Source organism: Octopus bimaculoides, chromosome 5, assembly GCF_046866305.1.
Source record: "Octopus bimaculoides isolate indiv1 chromosome 5, ASM4686630v1, whole genome shotgun sequence".
NCBI lineage: Eukaryota > Metazoa > Mollusca > Cephalopoda > Octopoda > Octopodidae > Octopus > Octopus bimaculoides.
Genome location: NC_142932.1, coordinates 125,445,538 through 125,457,872, shown reverse-complemented (window position 1 = coordinate 125,457,872; position 12,335 = coordinate 125,445,538). Strand labels below are relative to the sequence as shown.

General features: G+C 36.4%; 1 protein-coding gene across 2 annotated transcripts in view; it reads right to left on the bottom strand.

Annotated features, from left to right (window-relative positions):
* Positions 1-12,335, bottom strand: part of LOC106877687 (uncharacterized) — a 288,271-nt gene that overhangs the window by 186,203 nt on the left and 89,733 nt on the right. For both annotated transcript variants that reach the window (XM_089353047.1, XM_089353048.1), the window contains exons 27-32: positions 8,867-8,900; positions 6,732-6,796; positions 3,827-3,860; positions 1,587-1,648; positions 819-852; positions 340-404 (exon numbers count right to left, since the gene is read on the bottom strand). In XM_089353047.1, the coding sequence (XP_089209173.1) occupies positions 340-404; positions 819-852; positions 1,587-1,648; positions 3,827-3,860; positions 6,732-6,796; positions 8,867-8,900 (294 nt within the window). The remainder of the gene's footprint in view (positions 1-339; positions 405-818; positions 853-1,586; positions 1,649-3,826; positions 3,861-6,731; positions 6,797-8,866; positions 8,901-12,335) is intronic.

Sequence of the window (12,335 nt, the reverse complement as noted above, 5' to 3'; positions counted from 1 at the left end):
TGGGGAAAGAAATGATTCTGAATTGAAAATCCCACTCCCTTATTCTGTTTCTCCCCTGTCTCTGTTCTGTGGGTGTATGGAATAGGCTTGAGCCTTTTGTCTTGCAGTTAAATACATACAAACAAAAATAGTGTATTAAAAGTTGCATAACCAGGACTTACTGAAGTTGAAATACTGAACATATAGATTCCATGTTGTCTCATATCAACAATGTCATGGCTTCTCTTACTATTTCCTACATTTATATTTTCTTATATTGTTATCATATTTATACAACACAAGCTCCTCATAATTCAAAGTCAAAATCAAACTTAAGCAGAATGTTATATATTCACTTACTTTGCCTCTGCCTGTCCAAAATATTTCCGATAAGCATCCACTTCCATTTCGAACATTTTATATTCCTAGAAAAGTTTATAACAAAAGCATTTGTTGTAACTTAATAATAAAAGTGATGATTTGACATTAATAGTTCTATCAGGATGAATAAACAACAATAACTGTAATAGTAACAACAATAACCACAAAAATCACAGTCAATGCTCGTACTTCTACTGCTGCTGCTGCTGCTGCTGCTACTCCAACTATTTTAAAAAAGGAAGACCCCCAACAATTCACCTTAACAGCGAAACAATGCTATCTCTAAAAATGACTGTTACGGGCTCTGGTTTGAGATAAAACAGATGAGAGATAACAAGTCTGTGGTTAGGATGCTTGTCTGTTTCAACTCACATTAACGGAGGATCTATTAACTTATTTCCAACAACTACACAAACACAATATGCTGCCTTGTACAAAATAAATAAATAAGAACTCACTTTTGTATATTCATAATATTTTCTTACCACCTCTCTGCAAAAGAAATAAAGGGACATACATCACCATGACTATCATCATTAACATCATGATCATCATCATTTTTATATCTCTAGACAAAGAAAAACATCATAAGATTATAACTTTTTGTACAACTTCATCTTGAGACATGAATTCTCTTTTAATATTGGAATCTACATTTGGACTTCATTTCAGTTGGTACTTATTTTATCAACCCTGAAAAGAAGGAAAGCAAAAGTGACCTTAGTGAGATATAAACTCAGAAAGTGAAGATGGACAAAATGCCACTAAGCACTTTGCCTGGCATAGTAACAATTCTGCCAGCTCACCACCATAGCAAACACAAGGACTTATTGAAATTGTAATACTGAATACAAATACATTTAGTTCTTTCTCACATCACCATTGCCATGGGTACTTTTACTGTTTTCTACATATACCTTTATATTGGTTTCAAAATTTTGGCACAAGGCCAGCAACTTTCTGAGAAGGCTACATCAATTACAATGATCCCAGTGCTCAACTGTTACTTATTCTATCAAACGTGAAAGGATGAAAGGCAAAGTCAACCTTCGCTGAAATTTGAACTCAGAATGTAAACATGGATGAAATGTCACTAAGCATTATGATTCTCCCAGTTCTTCATCTTAAAAATATCATTATATTGTGATCACATTTATACAATACAATCTCCTCATTTCATTAGCAATAAAAATCCAATTTAAACAAAATGTAATAAAAATATTTACATAGCTCTTTCTTTCTGTACATCTCGAGGACTGAACACCTGAATGTAAAACATTTCATAACCCTGCAAATATTCAAAATAAAAGTATATGTTTAGACTTTATAATAAAATTAATGATTTAACATATGCAGTTCTATTTTACCATGTAATTGACTAAAATTGTGAAGCATGTTATGTAATAACAGGCTTATTGGATATGAGATAACAATTCAAAGTAAATAACTCTGAAAAGGGCTTTTGTGTGTTTCCTCAGGAGTGCTAGTGTTGATATATTCATGAATAGGTCACTAAGTGGATCTATTGCTTAACAAAATACTATTTACTTGTTTAAGAATTGTACTGGATAAATTGTGAAATTAACTTTAACAGTTCAAATACTAAGAAATAAGCATATGTAATTTGATTTATACCAAATAATTTAAGAAAATGAATGGGTTATTTCCCTTGGCTTTATATAAGGATCCCTTCTAGGGGCAAATGGATTATTTCCCTTGGCTTTTAAAATAAAATATATTAGATATAAGGATCCCTTCCAGGGGCCTTATTATCGATTTTTTTTTCAACAATCTGAGTATGCCATGAGGTTTCCAGTTATGAGTTCTACACATGTGTCAAGTTTCATTAGAAGCGATAAAACAATGTAGGAAGAGTTAGCTAACAACTCCATAAACACACCCACAGACAGAATTTCCCACATATGTAGTAGATATATATAGAGACAGAGTTAAAGAGATTTATAAGCTGATAATATATAGAATGGTATTCAGCTCCCCCAACAAAATTTTTAATTTTCGAGCGGTGACTGATGCTTCGAAATTTCATCGAATGCTACACGTTACACTGTTGTGTGAGAGTAGACATTTGTCTGAGAGAGAGAGAAGCTAAGGATATGCAATGGTGGAAGAAACTGTTGTAGAGGACAGAACAGATTTACAAGCAAAAATAATAAAGAACCAATTAATAGAACTACTATGAATTATAAGTCTTTTGAGAAACCTTCATAGATGACAGAATGTTGAAGGGTTTTGCAGGTTTAATTTTAAACCTTTAGCAGATTATTTAGTCACATGCAATGTGTATTTATCTATATTGTCCTGAATTAATTATGCATTATCTTGTAGATTTGGGATTTCGATGATGTAGATGTAAATTGATGACACCCAAACTACTGGCCATCTTTATCTCCACATGAGTACAGATGAGGACTTGTAGATTACATGTTACGGATCTTGTTCAAAACGGGGGCACCAGTTTTCATTTATGTTTTATGTAGTGTTTTTGGTACCGAAAGACTTTCAAACTTCGTATACTTATCTATTTTGTGTTATAGAACAGAAAAAAATTTTTGTATTCAGATCTATTTCATGTAAAAAATTGTCTTATTTCGATAATTTCAACCAATCACTGACGAGTATTCAGCTGTTTACAGTTACTCCTAAGCGGTGTAAAGCGTATTTAATCTCCATTACTTCTGACATTTTGCAGAGGCAACACACGTGTGTTCGTTTTCCCTAACCCTAACCGACTTGCTCCTTCCCTCAAAAACCATGCCTTGTGCCTATAATAGAAAGGTTTATTAGCTACTGCCTATATGCTTCAGCCATTTTTTGACAAGGAAATAATAATTTTATCACCGCCGAGAATCGTTTGTTTATGTAGTCAGCACTTAATCTTTACAGCTGAATGGACGTCAGTCATTGGTTGAAATTACAGAAATACAACAACTTTAACATGAAATAACTTGCAATGTACGTTTTTTTGTTAAGAAGACTAGGAGAAAAAAAAATGTTTTATATGACATTCTACCAGTGTCCCAAGTTTCAAAGTGTTTCGTTAAGAAAATACTGGTGCCCCCGTTTTGAACAAGATCCCATGTTACTATTACTACCACCACTACCACCACCATCACTACACTTTCGGAGTGGTTGGCATTAGGAAGGGCAACCAGCTGTAGAAACTCTACCAGATCAGACTGAAGTTTCGTGTAGCCATCTGGTTTGCCAGTCCCCAGTCAAATCGTGCAACCCATGCTAGCATGGAAAGCAGATGTTAAATGATGATGATAAGAGCATGTAATCCAATATTTCCTTCCCATTGCATTTCCATAGGTGTATCTATTTCATCAGTTTATAATTAGTTAATACCAGATTTACTAACAGTTCAGTTCTCTTGTAATTGTTTAACCCCAGTCATTCCTGATCTTCCAATATACTGCACTGAAAATAAAATATATCAACTAACCTCACGGCCTTTGAAGGATTCTTCCACAAGGTTCCTGCAAAAGAAACAAACATATTTTCATCACATCATCATCATCATTTCTACATCAACTCACAAAAAGAACCATTACTGAACTGTTACTTTATGTTTGTACATTTTATTATTTTAATCTAAATCTAGAATTCAGTTGAATAGGTTCAATTTCTGATTATCACCAGGTATCATATTTGTGGATGTCTGTATAGTATCAAACTGGAATGTATTTAGCATATTAAGATTTCTCTGTCAGCAAAAGCAGCCATGGTGAATGAATGTTAGTTTTAGGTATGTTTTAACTGGCTTTTGTTTTAGTTTGGTATATGTAAATAAATGTATTTTAAACAATTACAAGTTTTCCAAATTTAGGTGCATTTTCAACAACAAATCTACCTATATATATATATATATTGGAATAAGAATAGCCTGGGCAAAGTTCAGAGAGCTCTTACCTCTGCTGGCGACAAAGGGCCTCTCACTCAGAGTAAAAGGCAGACTGTATGACACATGTGTACGAACAGCCATGCTACATGGCAGTGAAACATGGGCCGTGACTGCTGAGGACAAGCGTAAGCTCACAAGGAATGAAGCCAGTATGCTCCGATAGATGAGTAATGTCAGTGTGCATACCCGACAGAGAGTAAGTATCTTGAGAGAAAAGTTGAACATAAGAAGCATCAGTTGTGGTGTGCAAGAAAGACGATTACATTGGTGTGGACATGTGGTGAGAATGGACGAGGATAGCTGCGTGAAAAAGCGCCACACCCTAGTGGTTGAGGGAATCCGTGGAAGAGGCAGGCCTAGGAAGACCTGGGATGTGGTGGTGAAGCACGACCTTCGAACATTAGGCTTCACCGAAGCAATGACTTGTGACTGTGACCTTTGGAAATAAGCTGTGCGTGAGAAGACCCGGCAAGCCAAGTGAGACCAAAATCCAAGGCCTCTGCCAGGGATGTAGCCAGCCCACTTCTATACCTTTGCTTGAAATCCATCGAGCTACCAATATATATTCTCCTTTGGCCATTATGGATTTGTACACTACATTTATAGATTACATTATTCTGGCAACAATTTTCACTAATCGGACATTTATCTTGCCCTTTATTGGGTTTACTGCTAGCATTACTTATCATACCCCTTTCTCCCATCCCTCCATTGTCAGGATCGCCGGCATTCATTGTACTTTTGTCCAAGCCTATGTTTGGATTATTTGTCTTACTAATATTATTATCATTATTATTATCATCATTACCACCGCCATTCTTACTGTCATTATTCATATCACCATTTGTATTTCTTGTACACCTTTCATGTTCCGTTTCACAAGGTTCCTTAATTCTGTTACTAGTATCGATGGTGCCATTAATGAGTTTCACATTATTAAATTTAATATTCTCATCAATATTATTATTATTATTTTCATCATCATCAAATTATTACTTCTGTCATTACGATTTCTTATTTTATTCCTATTTATTGAAGTGATGATAGACCCCAGATTGGGAGTAACTGAGTACGCTAGCTTTACTGATGATTTGTTACAAATTGTGTAATATTTGTGATGCTTAGGGAAATTTTCTTTCAACAATTTGAAGAATAATTTTGGAAGACCTTTCACTCTCAGTGAAAATGGAGGGGCAAACCAAATCACTTGACGGACTCTAGATTTGGTCTTAGAAATTGGCTTACCAAAAAGTGTTTGACTTCTGTTGCTATACGAGGAGTAGTTTACATTTTTACTGTTATTCATATTTATATTTATATCTGCATCTTCATTTTTATTGTTATTTTTGTTTTTATTTTTATTTATATCTTTATCTTTGTTTAATTTTTGTTACTATTATCATTAGTAATATTCCTCTCATGCCATCATGTAAAATGGATATATGATGATTACTATGACACTGAGCAGTGAATGTTAGGATTTGCCTTGTCTACATTCCTGACAACAGCCCCTATTAATACTACGCTGGAAATTTTTAAAGAATTCTTAAAAGTTGTAGCTAAAAATTTTTTTTTACTTTATATAATCAAATCTGAGCAAAATGAAGATAGAACAGGTTGAGATGACAATCTCTGTTAACTGACAGATCTTGGAGATTTAAACAGGATTATTATCTTTACATGGCTTTGTAGCTCATAAAGATATAAGTTCTTATCCGTTGTTATTGGTACCAAATTTAAAATTTGTTTTAAGTTTCAACTCCATAAAAATGAGATATTTCCATCAAAAAGGAATCAAGACTGGAGCGTTCTATCAAACGATTGATGCTGTCGTCATTGTCATTACTGTTTTCATCATCATCATTTAACATCTGCTTTTCTAGCTGGCATGGTTTAGACAATCTGGCCGGAGCTGGCAAAGTGGAGAGCGGTAATAGGCTCCAGTCATCTGCTTTAACTAGGCTTCTCTGGCTGGGTACTCCTCCTAATACCAACCACTTTACAGGGTGTAGTGGGTGCTTTTATTTGGTACAAGTACAGGTGCTTTTCATGTGGCTCCAGGAAAGATGAATTTTAATTTCAATCAGAGTTTAAACTGTTTATTTTTCAATTCATTTCTTTTGTTCTTGAAAATTGTTGATCATTTCAACGTGAACTGGGGAAAGAATTGAACCCGAACTGAAAATTCTCCCCTGTCTCTGTTCTGTGTGTGTATTGAATAAGCTTGAGCCTTTTGTCTTGCAGTTAAATACATACAAACCAAAATAGTATATTAAAAGTTGCATAACTAGGACTTATTGAAGTTGAAATACTAAACATATATATTTAGTGTTGTCTGATATCAACAATGTCATGGATGCTCTTATTTATACATATTTATATGCATCACAGTCACATAGTTAAAGATAAGAATCAAGCTTAAACTGAACGTTATAAAATTACGTACCTGGCATCTATGCTTTTAATACTGAATGGATGTTTCTTGATTTTCCTCTTAAAACGTTCATATTCCTAGAAGTGTTTACAATAAAAGCATTTGTTGTAACTTTATAATAAAAGCAATGGTTTGACATTAAAAGTTCTATTTTGGACTGGTTTCAACTCTTCAATGAAACAAAACATTACCTGACTCACAGAAACACTTTAAAAGAAAAAGCTAATCCTTTTCTCTATACATTCTAACTTCCAGTAAAGAGCTGAAATCATTGACTGATGGGGGATATTACCTAACTTGAGAAGTGATGCAGTAAAGGAACGTAACATAATACTACAAGGCATTTAATCTTGCACTGTAAACTGATTTTGATATTCCTTTCTTAAAAGAAGATTCTATGCACTCACTAAAAGATAGCTGCAAATATCTCCCTGAAACCTTGCAGAAAAAAGGCATGGCTATGTGGTAAGAAGTCTGTTTCCCAACCACAAAGTTACAGGTTCAGTCCCACAACATGTAACCACAGGCAAGTGTTTTCTACTATAGCTTTGGGTTGACCAAAGTCTTGAAAGTGGATTTGGTTACAGAGACCGAAAGAAGCCTGCCACACATGTGTGTGTGTGCATCTTTGTTTGTCTTGAACCACTGCTTGACAACCAGTGCTGGTGTATTGATGCCCCTATAACCTAGCAGTCCACCAAAAATGATCAACAGAATAATCTTAAAAACAATAGGTACAGGGGTTGATACATTCCACTAAAAATTATGAAAAGTGTTACCCCAGCATGGCCACAGTTTAGCGACTGAAACAAGATGAAAGGTGAAAGATATATTGGATAATGCTGTATCAAGATACACAGTGAGTCCATTAGCTTCTATTCCAAAGGAAGAATGGGTACTTCTCCTACCAGCCACAAACTCTACCTCTGCCTATCAGCTAAATTGTTGTATGTTGTGTTATCAGATGTGAAAAGATGGAAAGCTATGTAGACCTCAGCACAATTTTGAATACAGAAATTCAAGAAAGGTGTTACGCTGTCATTTGATTGCTCAGCTAAATCTTCATCAACTATGATCTTTAAAATGTCTTAAACAAGTTTGTTAGAAGGGGCAGGTAAGTTTCATTGATATTTTGGTAGCCCTGTCCCAGACTTGTAAGAATTTCCATGTATGTTGTTCAACGTCAACATCTGAAGGAAAAACAAATAGATGGAGAGGAAGGTGAGAGAATTCATACTAAAGGCACCCAAGAGGCAGATGGTGGTGCTAAACTGGGTGGCATGTAAAGCCTGTACCCAGTTTCATGATAAAACAGCCACATATAAAACACCTAGTAGATTCTGTAAAGTTCTCTTCCTAATGCCAACCACTTTACAGAATCTACCAGGTGTTTTACATGTGGCACTAGGACCAGTAGAGTTGCTAGGTAACTTGCAAGTCAAAGACTGCTCAGCTGGAACCGAGGAAAGTGGCTGTGTGCCAGTTGAGAGGTTAGAGTATAATAGATGGGCACAGAGGGATAGTTGTCTAATTATAAAGGAGATACTAATCATCATCATCATCATCATTTAACGATGACTTTGATCAGAAGCAAACAGCTGGTCATCTTATGCCCATAAAAAGGAAAATGACGACCTGTAGATTGGAAATCATCATTACCATCATCATCATCATCATCATCATCATCATCACAGTTTTAACATCCACATTTTATAGTTTTCATGGGTCTGGTAGAATTCATTCACGTAGATATTTTTTACAGTTTAAGGATTTAATGTGTTTCCTTGGTCTTTAGACACACATGAAAAAACAACTGGAGCTAAACAACAATAACTGTAATAGTAACAACAATAACCACAAAAATCACAGTCAATGTTTCTGCTGCTACTGGTGATGATGCTGTTGTTTTTTAAAACAGGAACACCGTCAACAATTCACCTTCAAAAGCAAAGAGAAATCTTAAATCTAAAAACGACTGTTAAGGGCTCTGGTTTGATGAAATAAAACAGACGACAGATAACAAGTCTGTGGTTAGGATGCTTGTCTGTTTCAACTCACATTAACAGAGCATCTACTAACTTATTTCAAACAGCTACACAAACTCAATATGCTGCCTCGTACAAAATAAAAAAGTAGTGAGAACTAACCGTGTAATTTCGAAAATGTTTCCTTCCTAGTTTTCTACAAAAGAAATAAAAGAACACACATCATCATGGCTGTCATTATCAACATAATTATCACCATCATTTTAAGTTCTCTAGACAAAGAGAAACATCATGAGAATATAATATTTTCAACAATAAATTTCATCTTTAGATATTTCAATTACTTTTGTCTCTGAACCTCATTAGGCGTTTTATTCTCAGCCATATGCATAGTATCAGACTATTAATATTTATCTCTCTGCAAAAACAGAAATATTGGTTTAAAATTTTGGCACCAGGCCTGCAATTTCAAGGGAGTGAATAAGTCAATTACATCGACTGCGTAATTACTGGTACTTAGTTTATCAAAAACATGAAGGCCAATAGTGACCTTGGTGCGATATGAAATCAGAATGTGAAGATGGACAAAATGCCACTAAGCACTTTGCCTGTCATAGTAACAATTCTGCCAGCTCACCACCATACCAAACACAGAAATACTGAACTGATGTCACTTCTGGCCTTACTAATTGCATTATTGGTAAGACGTATATGTCCTGATTCTTTGATTCTCATCAGTTTCCCACTTTGGAATTACGAAATCTTCATTCTATAGCATTATATTCATTCATTTCTCACTCCATATGTATTAAAATGTTTATTCTATCATTAACGCTTTTCAATATTCTTCCATCCCAACCTTTAGAACATCGCAGTGTTTCATGTACAAGGCCTTCCATAAATGCAGTTTTACTGTTCCAACTGAAACAATGCAGATGGAGATGCATAAAAAATACATTTTCATCTCAAAAGATGAAGTTAATAATCTGAAAAACTTATAATCACATCTGCAATAACTCATCTCAAGCATTTACATATTGAAGAAACATTATTCTCAAATTAAAAATACAGCCTTTCTCATTTAGAGAACAAACAGACAAAGAAACAAAGAAAAAACAAAACATGTTATTGTGAATCTGTGTAGTTTGGTAGAGTTTTAGAGTAATTAAGAATGAGGCCAGACTGGAGTTTATCTTCTGGCGGTCCTTGTGGTCTAAATGGACACCATACAGATTAAAGAACCAAAGCTACATAATCTTCATAAAAGAGGATCACACCTTCAACAGGTCTCAGATGTAGAATTCCAGTTGGGGCATTTGCTTACTCATTTCCATCATCATCATCATCATCATCATCATCATCATCGTTTAACGTCCACTTTCCATGCTAGCATGGGTTGAACGATTTGACTGAGGACTGGCGAACCAGATGGCTACACCAGGCTCCAATCTGATTTAGCAGAGTTTCTACAGCTGGATGCCCTTCCTAACGCCAACCACTCCGAGAGTGTAGTGGGTGCTTTTACGTGCCCCAAGCATGAGGGCCAGTTAGGCGGTACTGGCAACGGCCACGCTCAAAATGGTGTATTTTACGTGCCACCTCCACAGGAGCCAGTCCAGCGGCACTGGCAACAATCTTGCTCAAATGACTTTTCAGGTGCCAGGAAAGCGAAGCTGGTAACGATCATGCTCGAACGGTGCTCTTAGTGCTCCACTGGTATAGGTGCCATCACTATTTCACTTGCCCCAATAGGTTTTCGCAAGCCGAGTTTAGTGTCCATATGCATAACAATTTGTCTCTTTGCTAAATATTATAAATCAAGCACCAAAGATAACCTTACAGCATGTAGAGTCCATTGACTTTGGCTCTTGTTGTACATCATTACAATGTATTCCCAAAGATTATCATGTCCCTGAAGACTGTTCCTTAGGATTCACTTTAACCATGAAGCATTCAAAATGATGTGCATAACGAAGCTTTACATTTCCCAGAGTAATCTGATTGCTAAATGGTTAATCATTGTATATTTTTATAGTATTATCATATTTCATCATCATCATCATCATCATCGTTTAACGTCCGCTTTCCATGCTAGCATGGGTTGGACGATTTGACTGAGGACTGGTGAAACCGGATGGCAACACCAGGCTCCAGTCTGATTTGGCAGAGTTTCTACAGCTGGATGCCCTTCCTAACGCCAACCACTCAGAGAGTGTAGTGGGTGCTTTTACGTGTCACCCGCACGAAAACGGCCACGCTCGAAATGGTGTCTTTTATGTGCCACCCGCACAAGCCAGTCCAGGGGCACTGGCAACGATCTCGCTCGAAAATCCTACAGGAGCCAGTCAGGCGGTACTGGCAACGGCCACGCTCAAAATGGTGCATCTCATGTGCCACCCGCACAAGAACCAGTCCAGGGGCACTGGCAACGATCTTACTTGGCTTGCCGGGTCTTCTCACGCACAGCCCATTTCCAAAGGTCTCGGTCCGTAGTCATCGCCTCGGTGAGGCCCAATGTACGAAGGTCTTGCCTCACCACCTCAGCCCAGGTCTTCCTGGGCCTACCTCTTCCACGGGTTCCCTCAACTGTTAGGGTGTGGCACTTTTTCACGCAGCTATCCTCCTCCATTCTCACCACATGTCCATACCAGCACAATCGTCTCTCTTGCACGCCACAACTGATGCTTCTAATGTTCAGCTTTTCTCTCAAGATACTTACACTCTGACGGGTATTCACATTGACATTACACATCCAACGGAGCATACTGGCTTCATTCCTTGCGAGCTTACGTATGTCCTCAGCAGTTACAGCCCATGTTTCACTGCCATGTAGCATGGTTGTTCGTACGCATGCGTCATACAGTCTGCCTTTTACTCTCATGCATATTTTAATGTCCTTTTAGACTGTATTATTTTCAAAATACAACTCATAAGAATTTAACGATATAATTTGTCATAGATTATTTTATACACATTTGTATTGAACTTAATATCTTAAATTTCAAACTGAGAAAGCTGAGATATATCCATGAAATACAGGAAAACATTGATTGAATCCATCAAATGATTGAGTTTGAATTTTCAAATGTAGCTTAAAAAAGTATTTAATTGATCTTCTGTTCTCAACACTTTTTGATAATAGCAATTTGTGAAAATATCTCAATTTTAAATTTCAAACTAAAAAAAAAAGAGAGAAAAATAAATTCATCCGTCCACCTACCCATCATATCCAGCCACTATTTGTTGTCAGGTTAGAGTATCACATCTATAGGGTCTAATCAGAAGTGACCATCACTAGACTGCCTGACTGGATTTCCAAGAATGACCAACTGAGACAATATTCTTGCTCCAACCCTAGGTCTCCTTGAAGAGTTCATCTAGTGATTCTTTCCTGCAACATTCTAATGCAGTACCAGAGATGAAACTCTTCAATGAGCAGAAGAAGAAGTTCACCGTGAAGACACTCCCTAGCCTCCAAGCTATGCACCTTGTCAAGTAACATTACTCTAAAGACCTTTTGGTACACTGGCATGAAAAGTTGCAGCAGAGACAGTAAAAAACCCCAAAACTAAGTCATAGGAGGACTCTGGGGTTAAGCTGGACTCTGATATTAGGTTGACCAATAAAGTAT